The sequence below is a fragment of the Orycteropus afer genome, unplaced genomic scaffold (assembly GCF_000298275.1).
Source record: "Orycteropus afer afer isolate SDZICR_OR568_19922 unplaced genomic scaffold, OryAfe1.0 scaffold00159, whole genome shotgun sequence".
NCBI classification, from domain to species: domain Eukaryota; kingdom Metazoa; phylum Chordata; class Mammalia; order Tubulidentata; family Orycteropodidae; genus Orycteropus; species Orycteropus afer.
Window position 1 is genome coordinate 642425 of NW_006921746.1, and position 14794 is coordinate 657218.

The 14794-nt window shown below is 35.7% G+C and overlaps 1 protein-coding gene across 1 annotated transcript in view; it reads right to left on the minus strand.

Annotated features, from left to right (window-relative positions):
- The window catches only part of RAP1GDS1 (Rap1 GTPase-GDP dissociation stimulator 1), a 238173-nt gene that overhangs the window by 149518 nt on the left and 73861 nt on the right, over positions 1 to 14794 (minus strand). The window contains exon 4 of the mRNA XM_042781729.1: positions 8658 to 8783. Coding sequence (XP_042637663.1) covers positions 8658 to 8783 — 126 coding nt within the window. The remainder of the gene's footprint in view (positions 1 to 8657; positions 8784 to 14794) is intronic.

A 14794-nucleotide genomic window follows, 5' to 3' on the forward strand; every position in this document is an offset into this window, starting at 1 on the left:
AAAAGAGGGGGAGGCCTTCAACGAGATGGATTGACACGGTGGCTGTGATGATGGGCTCAAGTATAGCAGGGATCGTGGGGCTGGTGCGGGATCGGGCAGTGTTTTGTTCTGCTGTGCATGGGGTCGCTATGAGTCGGAAACGACTTGACGGCACTTAACAACAACAACAACCACCAAGACTTTTTACATCTTTTCCCATGCCTCCTATTTTTAAGGAAGTTGCAGTACATTCAGAGTAATAAAGCATATATATGAAAAAGTATAAAAACAAAGTACTATAAAACAAGGTACTATGTACTACGTAGTAGCTTGTTTTTTACATCTTCATATATATGCTTTATTACTCTGAATGCACTGCAACTTCTTTAAAAATAGGAGGCATGGGAAAGAATGTAAAAATACTTCTTGGACGAGTAAGTAGAGAAGATGATTGGCAAAACCATTTTCCCCCCTCACATTATCTGCACTAGCTTTCCAAAACAAAAGTTAATAAACTACATATAGGCTGATCCTGACTAACCAGAAATCATCTTAAGTAGAGGCTTGTGGCCCAACGTAAAAATTCTCCTAAGGCTAGAGCTGCCTAACTTATAAATGTAGACTGTATAAGAGAAGGCAGAAGCCAGTAAATTATTTGTTGATTACTTTCTCTGACAAAGTTTCCAAAATTATTAATTCCCTCTTCTCAAATTTTATTTTGGGGCTGTCTGTTTTTTTTGATTTTTTTCTTAAAGTTGGAGGAAAAAAAAAAATGAGAAGCAAATTTGTCCTCCATTTTAATTGCACAGATGCAGTAAAAAAATTACTGTTGCTAATTGTAAAAATTACTAATGATTTAGAATTATATATATATATTTCCACCATCATCCCATCCCACTCCACCATCCACAAAGGGCTGAAAGAAGTAAAGTCATTTCCTACATAAAACAGACAATGCATGTGTTATAAACTGAAGTGCATCTTCTAAAATATGTATCAACTTGGCTAGGCTATGATTCTCACTCTTATACATTTATGCTGCATTTTATAATCTGATGTAATTAGCCTATGGATTATAAATCCTAACCATTTAAGAGGCAGGATTCGTGGTAGTTATATTAATGAGACAGGATAAAATCTACAGGATCAGGCTGTCAATCTCTTGAGTCTATCTCTTTTGAGATATAAAAGAGATTAAACAAACAGACATTAGAGGGACCTCAGTACCACCAAGAAAGAAGCAGGAGCAGCGCTCATCCTTTGGGCCCAGGGACTCTGCACTGTGAACTTCCTAGACCCAGCAGAAAACTGATCCAAGACATCTGGAGATCTCCAAGGGACATCAAGCCTACTGATGTTGAAAGGAGGCAAGGATCTTTCTTCGGAGCCAAAAGTGAGAAAAAGCCTTCCCCTGGAGCTGGCGTCCTAAATTCAGATTTCTAGGCTCCTAAAAGAACTGGTAGATCTTCATCCATTTCAGGAGGTGGCATATGATCAAGAACCAATGGTATTGAAGGAAGATGTCGAAGCTGAACTGAAGGAATTGGCAAAGAACGAGGCCCCAGGAATTGACGGGATAACCATTGGGATGTTTCAACAAACAGATGCCCCACTGGAAGCACTCACTTGATTATACCAAGAGATTTGGAAGACAGCTAGCTGGCCAACTGACTGGAAGAGATCCATATCTGCACACATCCCAAAGAAAGGAGATCCTCACAGAATGTGGAAATTATCTAACTGTCATTAATATTGCATGCAAGTAAAATCTTACTGAAGATAATTCAAGAATTGTTGCAGCAGAATACTAACAGAGAACTTGAAGAGGTGCAAGCTGGATTCAGAAGAGGACGTGGAACAAGGGATATCATTCCTGATGTCAGATGGATCTTGGCTCAAAGCAAAGAATACCAGAAAGATATGTACTTGTGTTTTATTGACTACGCAAACACATTTGATTGTGGATCATAACAAATCGTGGATAACACTGAGAAGAATGTACTTATGTGGAACCTGTACCTAGACCAGGAGGCTGTTGTTCGAACAGAACAAGGGGACATTGCATAGTTTAAAATCAAGAAGAGAGTGCATCAGGGTTGTATCCTTTCACCATACTTATTCTATCTATATGCTGAGCAAATAATCCAAGAAGCTGGACTACACGAAGAAGAACATGATATCAAGATTGGAGGAAGAATCATTAACAACCTCTGATACACTGACGACACAACTTTGCTGGCTCAAAGTGAGGATGGCTTAAAGCACTTACTGATAAAGACTGAAGAATACAGTCTGCAGTATGGATTACATCTCAATATTAAGAAAACAAAAATCCTCACAACAAGTCCTATAAGCAGCATCATGATAAATGGAGAAAAGATTCAAATTGTCCAAGAGTTCACATTGCTTGGTTCTACAATCGACACCAATGGAAGCAGCAGTCAGCAAATTAGACGACATATAGCACTGGGTAAGTCGGCAGGAAAGGACCTCTTTCAAGTGCTGAGAAGCAAAGATGTTTCCTTGAGGACTAAGGTGCACCTGACACAGTCATGATATTTTCAATCGCCTCACATGCATGTGAGAGCCGGACAATGAATAAGAAGACCGAAGAAAAATTAATGCTTTGTGTTGCAGTGTTGGCAAAGAATGCTGAAAGTACCATGGACTGCTAAAAGGACTAACATCTGTCCCGGAAGAAGTGCAGCTAGAATGCTCCTTGGAAGTGTGAATGGCCAGACTTCGTCTCCCCTACTTTGGTCACGTTATCAGAAGGGACCAGTCCTTGGAGAAGGATGTCATGCTTGGTAAAGTGAGGGTTGATAAAAGAGGGGAAGGCCCTCAATGAGATGGACTGACACAGTGGCTGTGGTGATGGGCTCAAGTATAAGCAAGGACCACAGAGTTGGTGCAGGACCCGACAGTGTTTCGTTCTGCTGTGCGTAGGGTCACTATGAGTCAGAGACGACTCAACAGCACCTAACAACAACAACAGGCTCCTAAACTGTCAGAGAATAAATTTGTTTGTTCAAACCATCTACTTGTGGCATTTCTGTTATAGCAACACTAGATAACTAGGTCTCTTATGTTGTTGTAGTCATGTGCCATTGAGTCACATAGACAGAGAGGTACATGGGAGGTACAGACAACAAAGATGAACTCTTTTGCACGTAACAGTACTATGTTGTCAGTGATGGCAAACATTGATCTACCTGTGGGTAGATGGGAAGACAGGCTGAACAATTAGATATGTCTATGCAGGGGGGAGTGGGCCCATGACCATGTATAGGGTTTGACAGGCAATGTTTCTACAAGTGTATTTGTATGTTCTCTAAGAATTTCCAGGTATATAGTAGAGCTGACATGGGACAAGGTTGTAGCCACTTCTTGGCCACAGCCAGCTACTCACAGGGAGCAAGTATTTGCACTTGTGGGCTCTGGAAATGTTAAATAAAAAGTTTGTTATTAGTGGAACTGGAACTAAAATCCATTTGTAATATCTGCTTCTTGAGGATATATTAAAATGTTATTCATTTACAATTAAGTTTAAAATAAATTGCTATATATTTCTTTTCTAAGCAAAAGCACTATTTACTTAGTTTCTAAAAATGGCTCCAAGCGACACTATACCTTTTCTGTATCCCTTTATTTTTATTCTGATCAAAAAGTATGTATTTAGCTATAACTATCATCAAGTTGTGTTTCTTTATATGCACTTTATTTTTTGTACCACGTGAAAGCTCTTTAATGGTATGAACCTTTATTTTAAAACCTAGGACAGTGCTACAGAGAAATACCTATTTTAAACTATGTATTTAGGATATCTTTATAATATTTTCAAGGAGCTCTGGTGTCATAGTGCCTAAGGCTCTTGACTGCTAACCAGAAGGCTGGCGATTCAAACCTACCAGCCATTCCTTGGAAGGGAGGTTGGGCAATCTACTTCCGTAGCCATGTTGTTGTTGTTGTTATGGGCCGTCAAGTCGGACCCGACTCATAGAGACCCCTCCTTGGGTTTCAAAGGCAGTATCACTATGGAAGTAGATTGCCCCATCTTCCTTCTGAGGAGTGGCTGGTGGGTTTGAACCACCAGCCTTCTGTAGTGATACTACCTCAGAAACCCAAGGAGAGGTTGCTATGAGTCAGATTTGACTCAACAGCAGTGAGCGAGAGTTATAATATTTTCATATGATAAACAGTCATAATTACTAAAATAATCTCTAAAGTAGTGATTGCATATAGTTTATTCTTATATACATGAGATACTTTTATAAGAAAATCATTTATGACATACAGCAAATTGATGAAAACTGAGGCACATTATTTTTATGTTACTTATTGGCTGATTATTCTAAAAATGAATACTGAAAAAAAGTAAGATAAATCCATAAACCTGCAAAACTTCCGAATAATATAAACAATCAAACAATTTAAATTATAACAATGAAATATTTATTTTAAATTCCACAACATTAAATAGTTCCCCGCTGAATATAACCAATACAAATGCACTTTGATTACTTAAGCAATTTTGACGCATTCGATATATTAATACATACTTACACAACCAATTTATATTATAAACACTGTACAATTATTGCTAATTATTTTCCAATATTTTGAAGTGAGAGCTATTAATTCTTTTTTTCTTATATAAAAATGGTACAGCATAGTTAGAATCACTAATATACAAATAGGTTCGTGCATATACTTGGGTATCATTTCTTCTTATACCTGAAGTCAATGAATCAAAATTTATAAGCACTGGATTTGGCAAGCCTAATTATTGCCTAATTTTGAATATTTATCTATTCATCAGTGAGCATGAACACAATATTCTTTTGTATATCACATATGACACCATACCATATAAGCTTTTTAAGGGTGTTTTTTTCCCAAAATCATAGGATTAATTATATAATCACTAATATACAAATAGGTTCGTGCATATATTTGGGCATCATTTCTTCTTATACCTGAAGTCAATGAATCAAAATTTATAAGCACTGGCTTTAGCAAGCCTAATTATTGCCTAATTTTGAATATTTATCTATTCATCAGTGAGCATGAACACAATATTCTTTTGTATATCACATATGATACCATACCATATAAGCTTTTTAAGGGTGTTTTTTTCCCAAAATCATAGGATTAATTATATAATAACAGGCATTAATTTTATTTCTGTAAATAGGTAGATCTGTTCAATTTGAACATGTATTAACTTGATTTAAATATTAAATTTAATTTCATGTACTAATTTCTTTCTATCCTCTACTAAATATTTTTTTAATCATGCTACTGAATATCAATTATTATCTCAAGCAGTAATAACCACAAACAGAAAATTCCATCTACAATCATCAATTTATCCCTAAGAATTCCAGACATGGGTAGGAATTTAACATGAGCTACTGAAAAATATAAGGTCATTTAAATATATCAACAATTGATGATGCTTAGTTGTATAATCAAAATTAAAAAAGAGAATACCAGCACAAACACAGCTTTACTGATTTCTTTCCAAATTAAAACAAAATTTTGCCTTCTTTTTGAATGAAAAATTGACCTGAAGGATGTCTATTTTCTCATGAAAAGTTATCGTATCAAAGTTAAAGGGCAGATGAGCTTTAAAATATTGCCTGTATCAGAGTTTATTTGGATACCTCAAAAGAGAAATCCATAACTGAAGTGCCTTGAAGGCTCTCAGGGAGAAAAGGGAACAGACATTCTTAATGAGAAAACATTCCCTGCCAGTACTTCTTTCATCTCTATATGCAAGAGAGAGACTGCTATTTAAAGAGTTCTCCCCACCATCCCCCAAAAAAATTTCATCAGCAACAAAGCTTTCACCTTGTCCCATTTCGCAGTTATATCAATCTGTTACCTGATGTGAGGATTATATAAGGTAGTTTTCTCCCATTAGCAAGAGTTCCTAACAGCCACCATCAAGCTGGTAAAAATGAAATATGACCTACATTTTTCAAAAGATTTCCATGGATTTTATGGTGAGTATAATTCTTCCTACAGCTTAAGTTCTCCTCCCTTCAAATATACTATGTTAACCAAAATATACTAGCAAATGCTTTCTTTTTTAAATGCACAAGTAAAAAGATTCATAAAATATACATAAATTTCTCAAACATTTATTTCCAACAGTGAATTTCTCATACATCTCCTTTACTATGAGCCTCCTTTACAGTAAGCCTATATAATCCTAAATAAACCCATGCTAAAAAAATTATTCATCTGGAATACATTTATAAAATATAAGTTAATTGATTCGTATGAGAGGTGAGACTGATAGAATACCAACATGTGAATTTTAAAACACAATTTGGAATAAAATGATTCCATGTCTAGTTTTCTCTTTTTAAGAATGAAGTATTATACTTTTAAGAAGAAAGAAAGTTGGTATACTAATTAAAATAGAAGCTATTAAATACTGTTTAAAAAGAGAAATTTAATTTCTGGGTTCTTGAAAACTTCTAATTGTCACAAAATGTAATGAGAAATGCATTTCAAGTAAATTCACAAATCAAGCATGCAGAATTAATACAGACTTTTCTATCATCCTTGTAATTCAGATATAGGCACTGTAGTTTTCCTACAAATAATTATTCTGGAGAAATCACTAAAAAGTCCACAGAAACTTAATTTCAAATAAAAAGGTAAGAAAGCATGCAGTCTTAATGAAAACTTACATGCATAAGACAATATGGTACAATGAACACATTTTCACCACATGATTTAACAGTAATAAACAAGTTCTCACATTTATTCATTTTTTAGACTGCTAACTTTATTTCCCTTAAATAAGGTTAAAAGTATAAAATATGGTCTATATGCTTAATTTTTTATTTAACTATAATTTCCATTAATATGAGTAATGATGGAGTACATATAAGTATTTACAAATGAATGAAATCCAGAAAATTTTAACTTCACAGCCCAATGCATATCCATGAAACTTTATACTATGTATTTTATAAAGAACAAAGGAAATGGATATGATAAACATAGTAATAAGGGGCTTCAATTTCACCAAGAAGGGTAATCTTATTAACTAAACATTTATTACCATAACTTCAAGGCCTCTTTAGATAACACAGGAAATAAAATTACTCTGTGTCCACAAAAATCGTAGCAACGTATGACAAAAGATCTATTTTGCCAATATTAAATGAAACTCCAGGATAAAAGACTTCAAATAGATAATACTTCCCATGTTCAAATATGCAAAATTAAAGAATAACTAAACTAAATAAGATTTTTAAAATATCTTTGGTTGTCTTAAATTCTAATAAACACAGAAGAATGAAAACAGTAATGATCAATACTCTTCACGTACGAGCCTTCAATGCTTGACTATTATCTTGCAGAGATCTTTTTAATATATAATGCTAAAATTAATCATGTAAAATATTCAGTAAATGGTTCATTCTTGAAAGGCGGTATTATAACCTATGCTGTTTAATAAACTCTAAATAAGAAATACAGAGCTATAAACATGACACAAGAGTTTTATAAATAAAGCTTATATCCTAAGATAAAAAGAACAAGCATGAAAGAGCAGAGAGGCAAATTTTTAAGCAGTAATTCGGAACTGGAAGCTGTAATTTAAAATTCGTATTAAGACAACCCACGTGCTCAGAAAAAGCTCCAGGAGCAAAGGAGAAACAAATGAGGCTAGTCTTTCCTCCACTGCTATAGAAAAGTTGTAACTGACAACTGTAGTTTTAATCCTTTTTTCCTATTTCCATTTCATATCATAAATGTTTATGAAATAATTTTTTATCAGGCTTGTATTATAAATCACCTTTTGGGTTATTACATATTAGAAAAAAGGCCATGTCTTCTGTATTTATTAGGAAAATGTATTCTAAAAAATAAGTTATAAAATCAAAGGTAAAAGTAAGCATTAAAAATTATCTTAGTTATATAAAAAGAACTGAAATTTCTAGAAGGCTTTAAAGGTAAACGATAAATTGCATTTTTGTTTCAGAAAAGAGAAATCTAAATAAAATCAGAAGACTAAATAAAATGAATATACTCAAGATTTTTCTTTTTTGTCTACATATTGGTACTAAGGTGAAATAGAAAATATAATAGATTTGTAATAAACCCATAGCCAAGATCTCGCCTCTTTTTGCCTAGTACAAGTGTGTTATAGAAGGTGGTGAGAATGGCAATGAAATAATAACAAATTGTAATGGAGTCAATGTAAACGCTGTGGGCCAATCTAGCTTTTGAGAAGATAACGGATATTATGAATGATTTTATTGAATCGTAAGTAATTAAAGATGTTTGGGACAGACTTAAGACTCTAGAAAACTGTGTTCAAACTCATTCTCATTCAGAAATAATACTTCAATAAAACTTAACAAGGAAGATACACATATATATTCTCTCAATTTAAAAGCTCTAATTTCTTAAAAATTAACTTACTTTCCTCTGAAAGACTATCCTTCTGATAACAGAGGAAAAAAAAATAATTTCCTGTTGGTTAAGAATAATTTCCATCAGGTCTGCTAAATAAACAGAGCTAAGTCATACTGGCCCACGTCTGTCTTCGTCAGCCTAGAAAAGTTGGCACTGACACCAAAAGTGAAATTAATCTCAAAATTACAATTCTTAAAAAATAATTTTAAGTGAATTATTGATACTGCAATACTTACGACTGTCATAACATACGTTTCCCAGAGCTCTGCCCGTTTGAAGCAGCACTTCCTGGTCTTTGCTATTTAGCAGCTGTACCAGTGGTGAAATCAATCCAGCATCCACACATGGAACTCGCATAAATTCTGAAAATAAGAGATACTTAAATAAAAATCTAAAGATTTTCAGTTTACATAAATCAGCTGTAAATAAATAAATAAATAGCTTAATTTTAAAAAAACTTTTTTTTTAATTTTTGCAGTGTTTCCTCCCCTCCCCTCCCCTCCCGTCCCTAGCAACCAACAAAGTAAGTTGCCTTCTATATACAAACCTTTCCTTGTCTTTTTACAATAATGAACTAATCAAATATTTATCTTTCTGTAATTAACTTATTTTACGCAGCATAATGTCCTCCAAGTTCATCTATGTTATGTGGTGTTTTGCAGATTCTACGTTATTCTTTAGGGTTGCATACTATTCCGTTGTGTGTGTGCACCATAGTTTGGTTATCCATTATTCAGTTGATGGGCACCTAGGTGGCTTCCATCTTTTTGCTATTGCAAATAGTGCTACAATGAACATGGATGTGCACGCATCTGTTCTCCTGGCTCTCGCTTCTTCACGATATACACCTAGTAATGGGATTGCTGGGTCAAATGGTATTTCTAATTTCAATTTTTTAAGGAATCACCATACTGCTTTTCACAGTGGTTGTATCATTTTACAGTCCCACCAGCAATGTAAATACCTACCTTTTAAAAAAAATAAATACCTACCATCAAAATGTTTAAAGTGTCTCACATTTTTATTCAAAAGTACCCTGTTAAAAATCTTACTAAAATTTCATGAAATACGTACATAAGAAATTAATAGGGTCTTTTTTTTTTTTTGCTGGTAAGTTTCTGCCATAAACTAAAAAGATTTTAAATTACTTTTCACTACATCTAATTTATCACTGTATTTTATAATAACTGAATGTGCTTTGAAAACAACATGTGATGATAGAAATATTGAGAATATTCTTTCTCTGAGCTTGATAATTAAAATACTACAGTTAACTGAGCCATCAACTTGCCTAATTTCTTTCACTACATGTTCTCTAGAAAGTCAACATATAAATATCCTTTAAAAATTATAGTGTATCATTCTAAAAAAAGTAGGTCCATTTCATTGCTAAGATCTAGGGGAATCATCTCCTCCTTACAATCATTCCTATAATATCTGTTGTTGCACCCAAGCATTCATGGGTTTAGAAAAGCAACAAACTGTAAGCCTTCTTTTATTTCAAACTCATTTTTTTTTTCCTTTGTGTTATAATAAAACATTATTTATTGATGTCCAATGATACCATGAAGGAGCCCTTGTAATCCAGTCTTTAAGAACTCGGCTGCTAACCAAAAGGTTGGTGGTTTGAACCCACCAGCCATTCAGCAGAAGAAACATGAGGCAGTCTGCTCTTGTAAAGATTACAACCTTGGAAACCCTATGGAGCACTTCTGTTCTGTCCCACAGGGACAGAACAGACTCGATGTCAACAGGTTAATGATAGCACCAGAGTAACTATTAGAAATATTAGAAATAAACATTTTTTTAGTATTTCATGATGGGCCACTACAAAATGTAAGGATAATAAAGATATCTAATTGATTACTTGCACCAATAATCACCCCATGAATTGTCATTTTGAACATCATGGCCTACCACAAGGATGTTTCAGTCAATAAAGTTAGTCAACAAAGTAGTTAATTCCTTGACTCATAATCAATTCTACTAAAACAATGACTATCTTTTCAAGTGGACTGTGTTGGATTGGGTTCTCTAGACAAACACAAAAACCAGCAAAGTGTATATATGTATTTATAGAGAGAGAAAGAGAGAGAGAGAGAGAGAGAGAGATTTATCTTAGGTAAATGGTTCACAAGCGTGTAGAAGCCGACAAGTTCAAGCTGAAAAGTTCGTCTCTGCAGGGGGGATGGGGCCCGGAGCCGCCTGGCTTTCGCACACACGGCAGAGGAGTTCAAGCCACAAAGTTCGTCTCTGGAGGAGATGAGGCCCAGAGCTGCCTGGTTCCCATAAGCACAACAGAGCCGAGAGAATCAAGCTGGCACGCAGCACGCTGGTTGCTGTTCCCAACAAAGGATGAATCCGAAACCTCCAGGGCGAGCGGCGAGCCGCTCACTCAAGGAAGTATATAGTCCGGAATGCCGTTCTTCCAGCTTGTCCTTGGGATAGCATTGCAGGTAGGCCACACCCCTGGGGAAACTCCCCTTGGGCAGACCGGCCGCTCAGAACTCAGTCATGTGATCCATCATGGGAACCACCACTCACAACTGGAGTCCAGCCAAGTTGACACATCTTCAACTATCACATGGACCTATTCCAAAATTTTCTCTACATGGACCTTCATAAGCAATCCTCCTTTGATTTTCCTTCATTTCCAAATTTCTAGAACACACCATATAGGACTACTATGTGAGTGCTTTGGGAGGAATGGCTGGAGAAAGGGCTAGAGGGAGGCAGCATGTCTGGCCTCGCAGGAATGGGCCTTGGGCTATTGATGGTGATTCTGTCTTGCTTTTGTGGAATTAGAGGAGGTCAAAACATGTGGCTTCCTTGTCGTTTTTTCAGTCATTAAGAGAATTCTGACTCATAGCAATACTGTAAGACAAAGTAGAACTGCCTCATACGGGTTCCAAGGCTGTAATCTTTACCAAAGCAGACTGCTCTATCTTTCTGCTGAAGAGTGACTGGTGGGTTATAACCACTAATCTTTTGCTTAGCAGGGGAGTCGTTAACCACTCCACCACCAGGGTCCCATTATGTATATAAGTGCATGAATTTAATGACTATATACAGGATGACACATCAATGTATTTGTCTCTTCAATTAATGACCACTTTAGAATCTTTAAGGATTTAAATTATTAAATGAGCATGCCATCATCTCAGATTAAAGACAGACATGTTCACTATCCTTTTCACCTAGTTTCCAACAATGGGATCATTTCAATGGTGAATAAAATAAACAATTTAGGAATAGTGTCTGATTTGCACTCTAATGAAACCTGCTGATATATCTTATTGCTTTGTTTTATTGTTGCTTCTTTTCAGGTGATAGTAGTATCAAATTACTTTTCATGTCTTTATGTTCTGATCATCCAGATGATAACAACTTATCTTTCAAAATACAGACTCCACAATCAACAGCTTCATGCATTCTGTTAAGGGTAGAGGGGAAATAATTACAATAAAATTGTGGAATCCAATAAACCAATTCACACTCAACAGTATATAAAGATAAAACAAAGCTAGTATATGCCTTGGCTTTTAGTCAATCTAAAGGTAACACTTCCAGTCTGTGAATAAAATAACTTCCTTCTAAAATCTTTTGATTTTTAGTTAATATACCTATTTAACTAAGAAGTGGCAGCCTTCCTTAGCTAATTTTAATGGTATTAAATTACCATACTTCAGACGGAAATATGTGTGAAAGCTATACCAGAAATTTATTAGGAATATGTTTAAAATATTATACTGAAGAGGCTACAAAATGGCCACAGTGGCTATCCTCATTCAAAAGGATTCCTACTACACACATTCCTGTTGACACCACAAAAGCCTGCTACCTGGTCACAGCACGCGATAATTTGGTCTACATCCAGCCTATATGTATAGGTTGACCAACAGCCTGTTAAACGGCCCAGTAAAAGAACTGCTAAATAGTGCAATGGTAATAAAGTAAAAAAAATAAATCCTGGGAGCACGAACTCCAGAGAATTGAAAAGTTCTTGGGGGCAAGGGCAGTAGCAGAAACAGGTTGAAGCCAAAATGCAGAAAAAGAATGAGCAGAGATTAAAGTTGAAACCATTAGGCAACAGAAGGCAAAAAGCAGTTATTTGCATGTGTGTACAAGACGAAGTACGATACTGTCAGTGATAGGATAATATCCACATGCCTACAAGGAAGAGCAGTGAATACTACTCTTATTCAAATAAGCACACCAACCACTGCAGCCAAAGATGAAGAAATGAAGACTTTGACAACCTCTACAGTCCAAAATAACCAAACACTAGATAAAGATGTATTGATAGAGGAGCTCTGGTGGTGCTGAGATTAAAGTATTAGGCTGCTAACCAAAGGTTAGTGGTGTGAATCCACCAGTTGTTCCACAGGAAAAAGATGAGGCAGTCTGACTTTGTAATGTTTTACAGCCTTGGTAACCCCATGGTGCAGTTCTACTCTGTCTATAGGATCACTATAACAATGACTTGATGGCAGTGGGTGTGATTGGGTTTTTGTGCCTGTATAATACAGACACCACTTGTCTATCAGTTTGTTGTACTATGGCTTGTGTGTTGCTATGAGGTTGGAAGCTAAGCCACCAGTATTCTAGTACCATCAGGTCACCCATGGTGGGCAGGTTTCAATGAAACCTCCAGACCAAGAAAGACTGGGAAGAAGGATGAGGTCATCCACTTCTGAAAAACTGACCACTGAAAAACTTATGAACAGCAGTGAAACACATCTGGTATACTGTAAACTCTTTGAAAAGCAGTGAAACACAGTTGGATACAGTGCCCCAACATAAGCCCATCATGTGTAAAGGCACTCAAAATGCAACTGGGTAAGAGCTGCTTCCTCAAAATAGAGTCAGCATTAATGATGGGGATGAAGTAAAGTTTTTGAGACCTTCATTTGCTGATTGGGCATGACTCAAAATGGGAAGAAAGGGCTGCAAATATTCATTAATAATTAGAATGTGGAATGCATGAAGTATGAATCTAGGAAAATTGGAAGTTATCAAAAATGTAATGCATAAAGACCAATACCCTAGGCTTTAGTGAGCTGAAATGGATTGATATTGGCCATTCTGAATCAGACAATCATATGGTTTACTATGTCAGGAAACACAGATTGAAAAGGAATGGCATCACATTCATCATCAAAAAGAATTATTTCAAGATCTATCCTGAAGTACGATACTGTCAGTGATAGGATAATATCCACATGCCTACAAGGAAGAGCAGTGAATACTACTCTTATTCAAATAAGCACACCAACCACTGCAGTCAAAAATGAAGAAATGAAGACTCTGACAACCTCTACAGTCCAAAATAACCAAACACTAGATAAAGATGTATTGATAAGTACTGGTGATCGAAATGTGAAAGTGGGAAACAAAAGGGAAATTTCTGGAGTTGGAAAATATGTTCTCGGTGGTACAAAAGATGCCAGAGATTGCATGATACAATTTTGAAAGACAAACAACTTATTCATTGTAAACCTCTTTTCAACACATGAACAGCAGCTACACATGTAGACCTCACCAGACAGAATACACAGGAATCAAATCAACTACATCTGTGGAAAGAGGTGATGGAGAAGCTCAAGTTCAAGAACAGGAGATGACTAGAGAACAGACCATCAACTGCTCATACGCAAGTTCAAACAGAAATTGAAGAAAATTAAAACAAGTCCATGAGAGCCAATATATGACCTTGATTATATCCCACCTGAATTTACAGACCATTTGAAAAACGATTTTGACGCACTGAACACCTAGGACAGAATACCAGATGAGTTGTGGGATGACATCAAGAATATCATACATGAAGAAAGGAAAAGATTATTAAAAAGACAGGAAAGGAAAAGAAAGAGTAGACCAAAATAGATGCCAGAACTCTGAAACTTGCTCTTGAATGTAGACTGTTGTTGTTGTTATGTGCCGCTGAGTCAGACCCGACTCATAGTGACCCCTCCTTGGGTTTCTGAGGCGGTATCACCACGGAAGTAGATTGTCTTTCTTCCGAGGAGTGGCTGGTGGGTTTGAACTGCCAGCCTTCTGGTTAGCAGTCAAGTGCCTTAGGCACTACGCTACCTGAGAGAATGGAAGAAATGATCAAATAAAAGAGATGAACAGAAGATTTCAAAGGACAGCTTGAGAAGACAAAGTATTACAATGAAATGTGCAAAGACCTGGAGTTAGAAAACTAAAAGGGAAGAGCATACTCAGCATTTCTCAAACTGAAAAAAGAAATAAAAAATTTGAGCTATGAATTGCAATTCTGAAGGACTCTATAGGCAAAATACTGAATGATGCAGAATGCATCAAAAGACAATGGAAAGATTATATAGAGTCACTGTACAAAAAAAAAAAA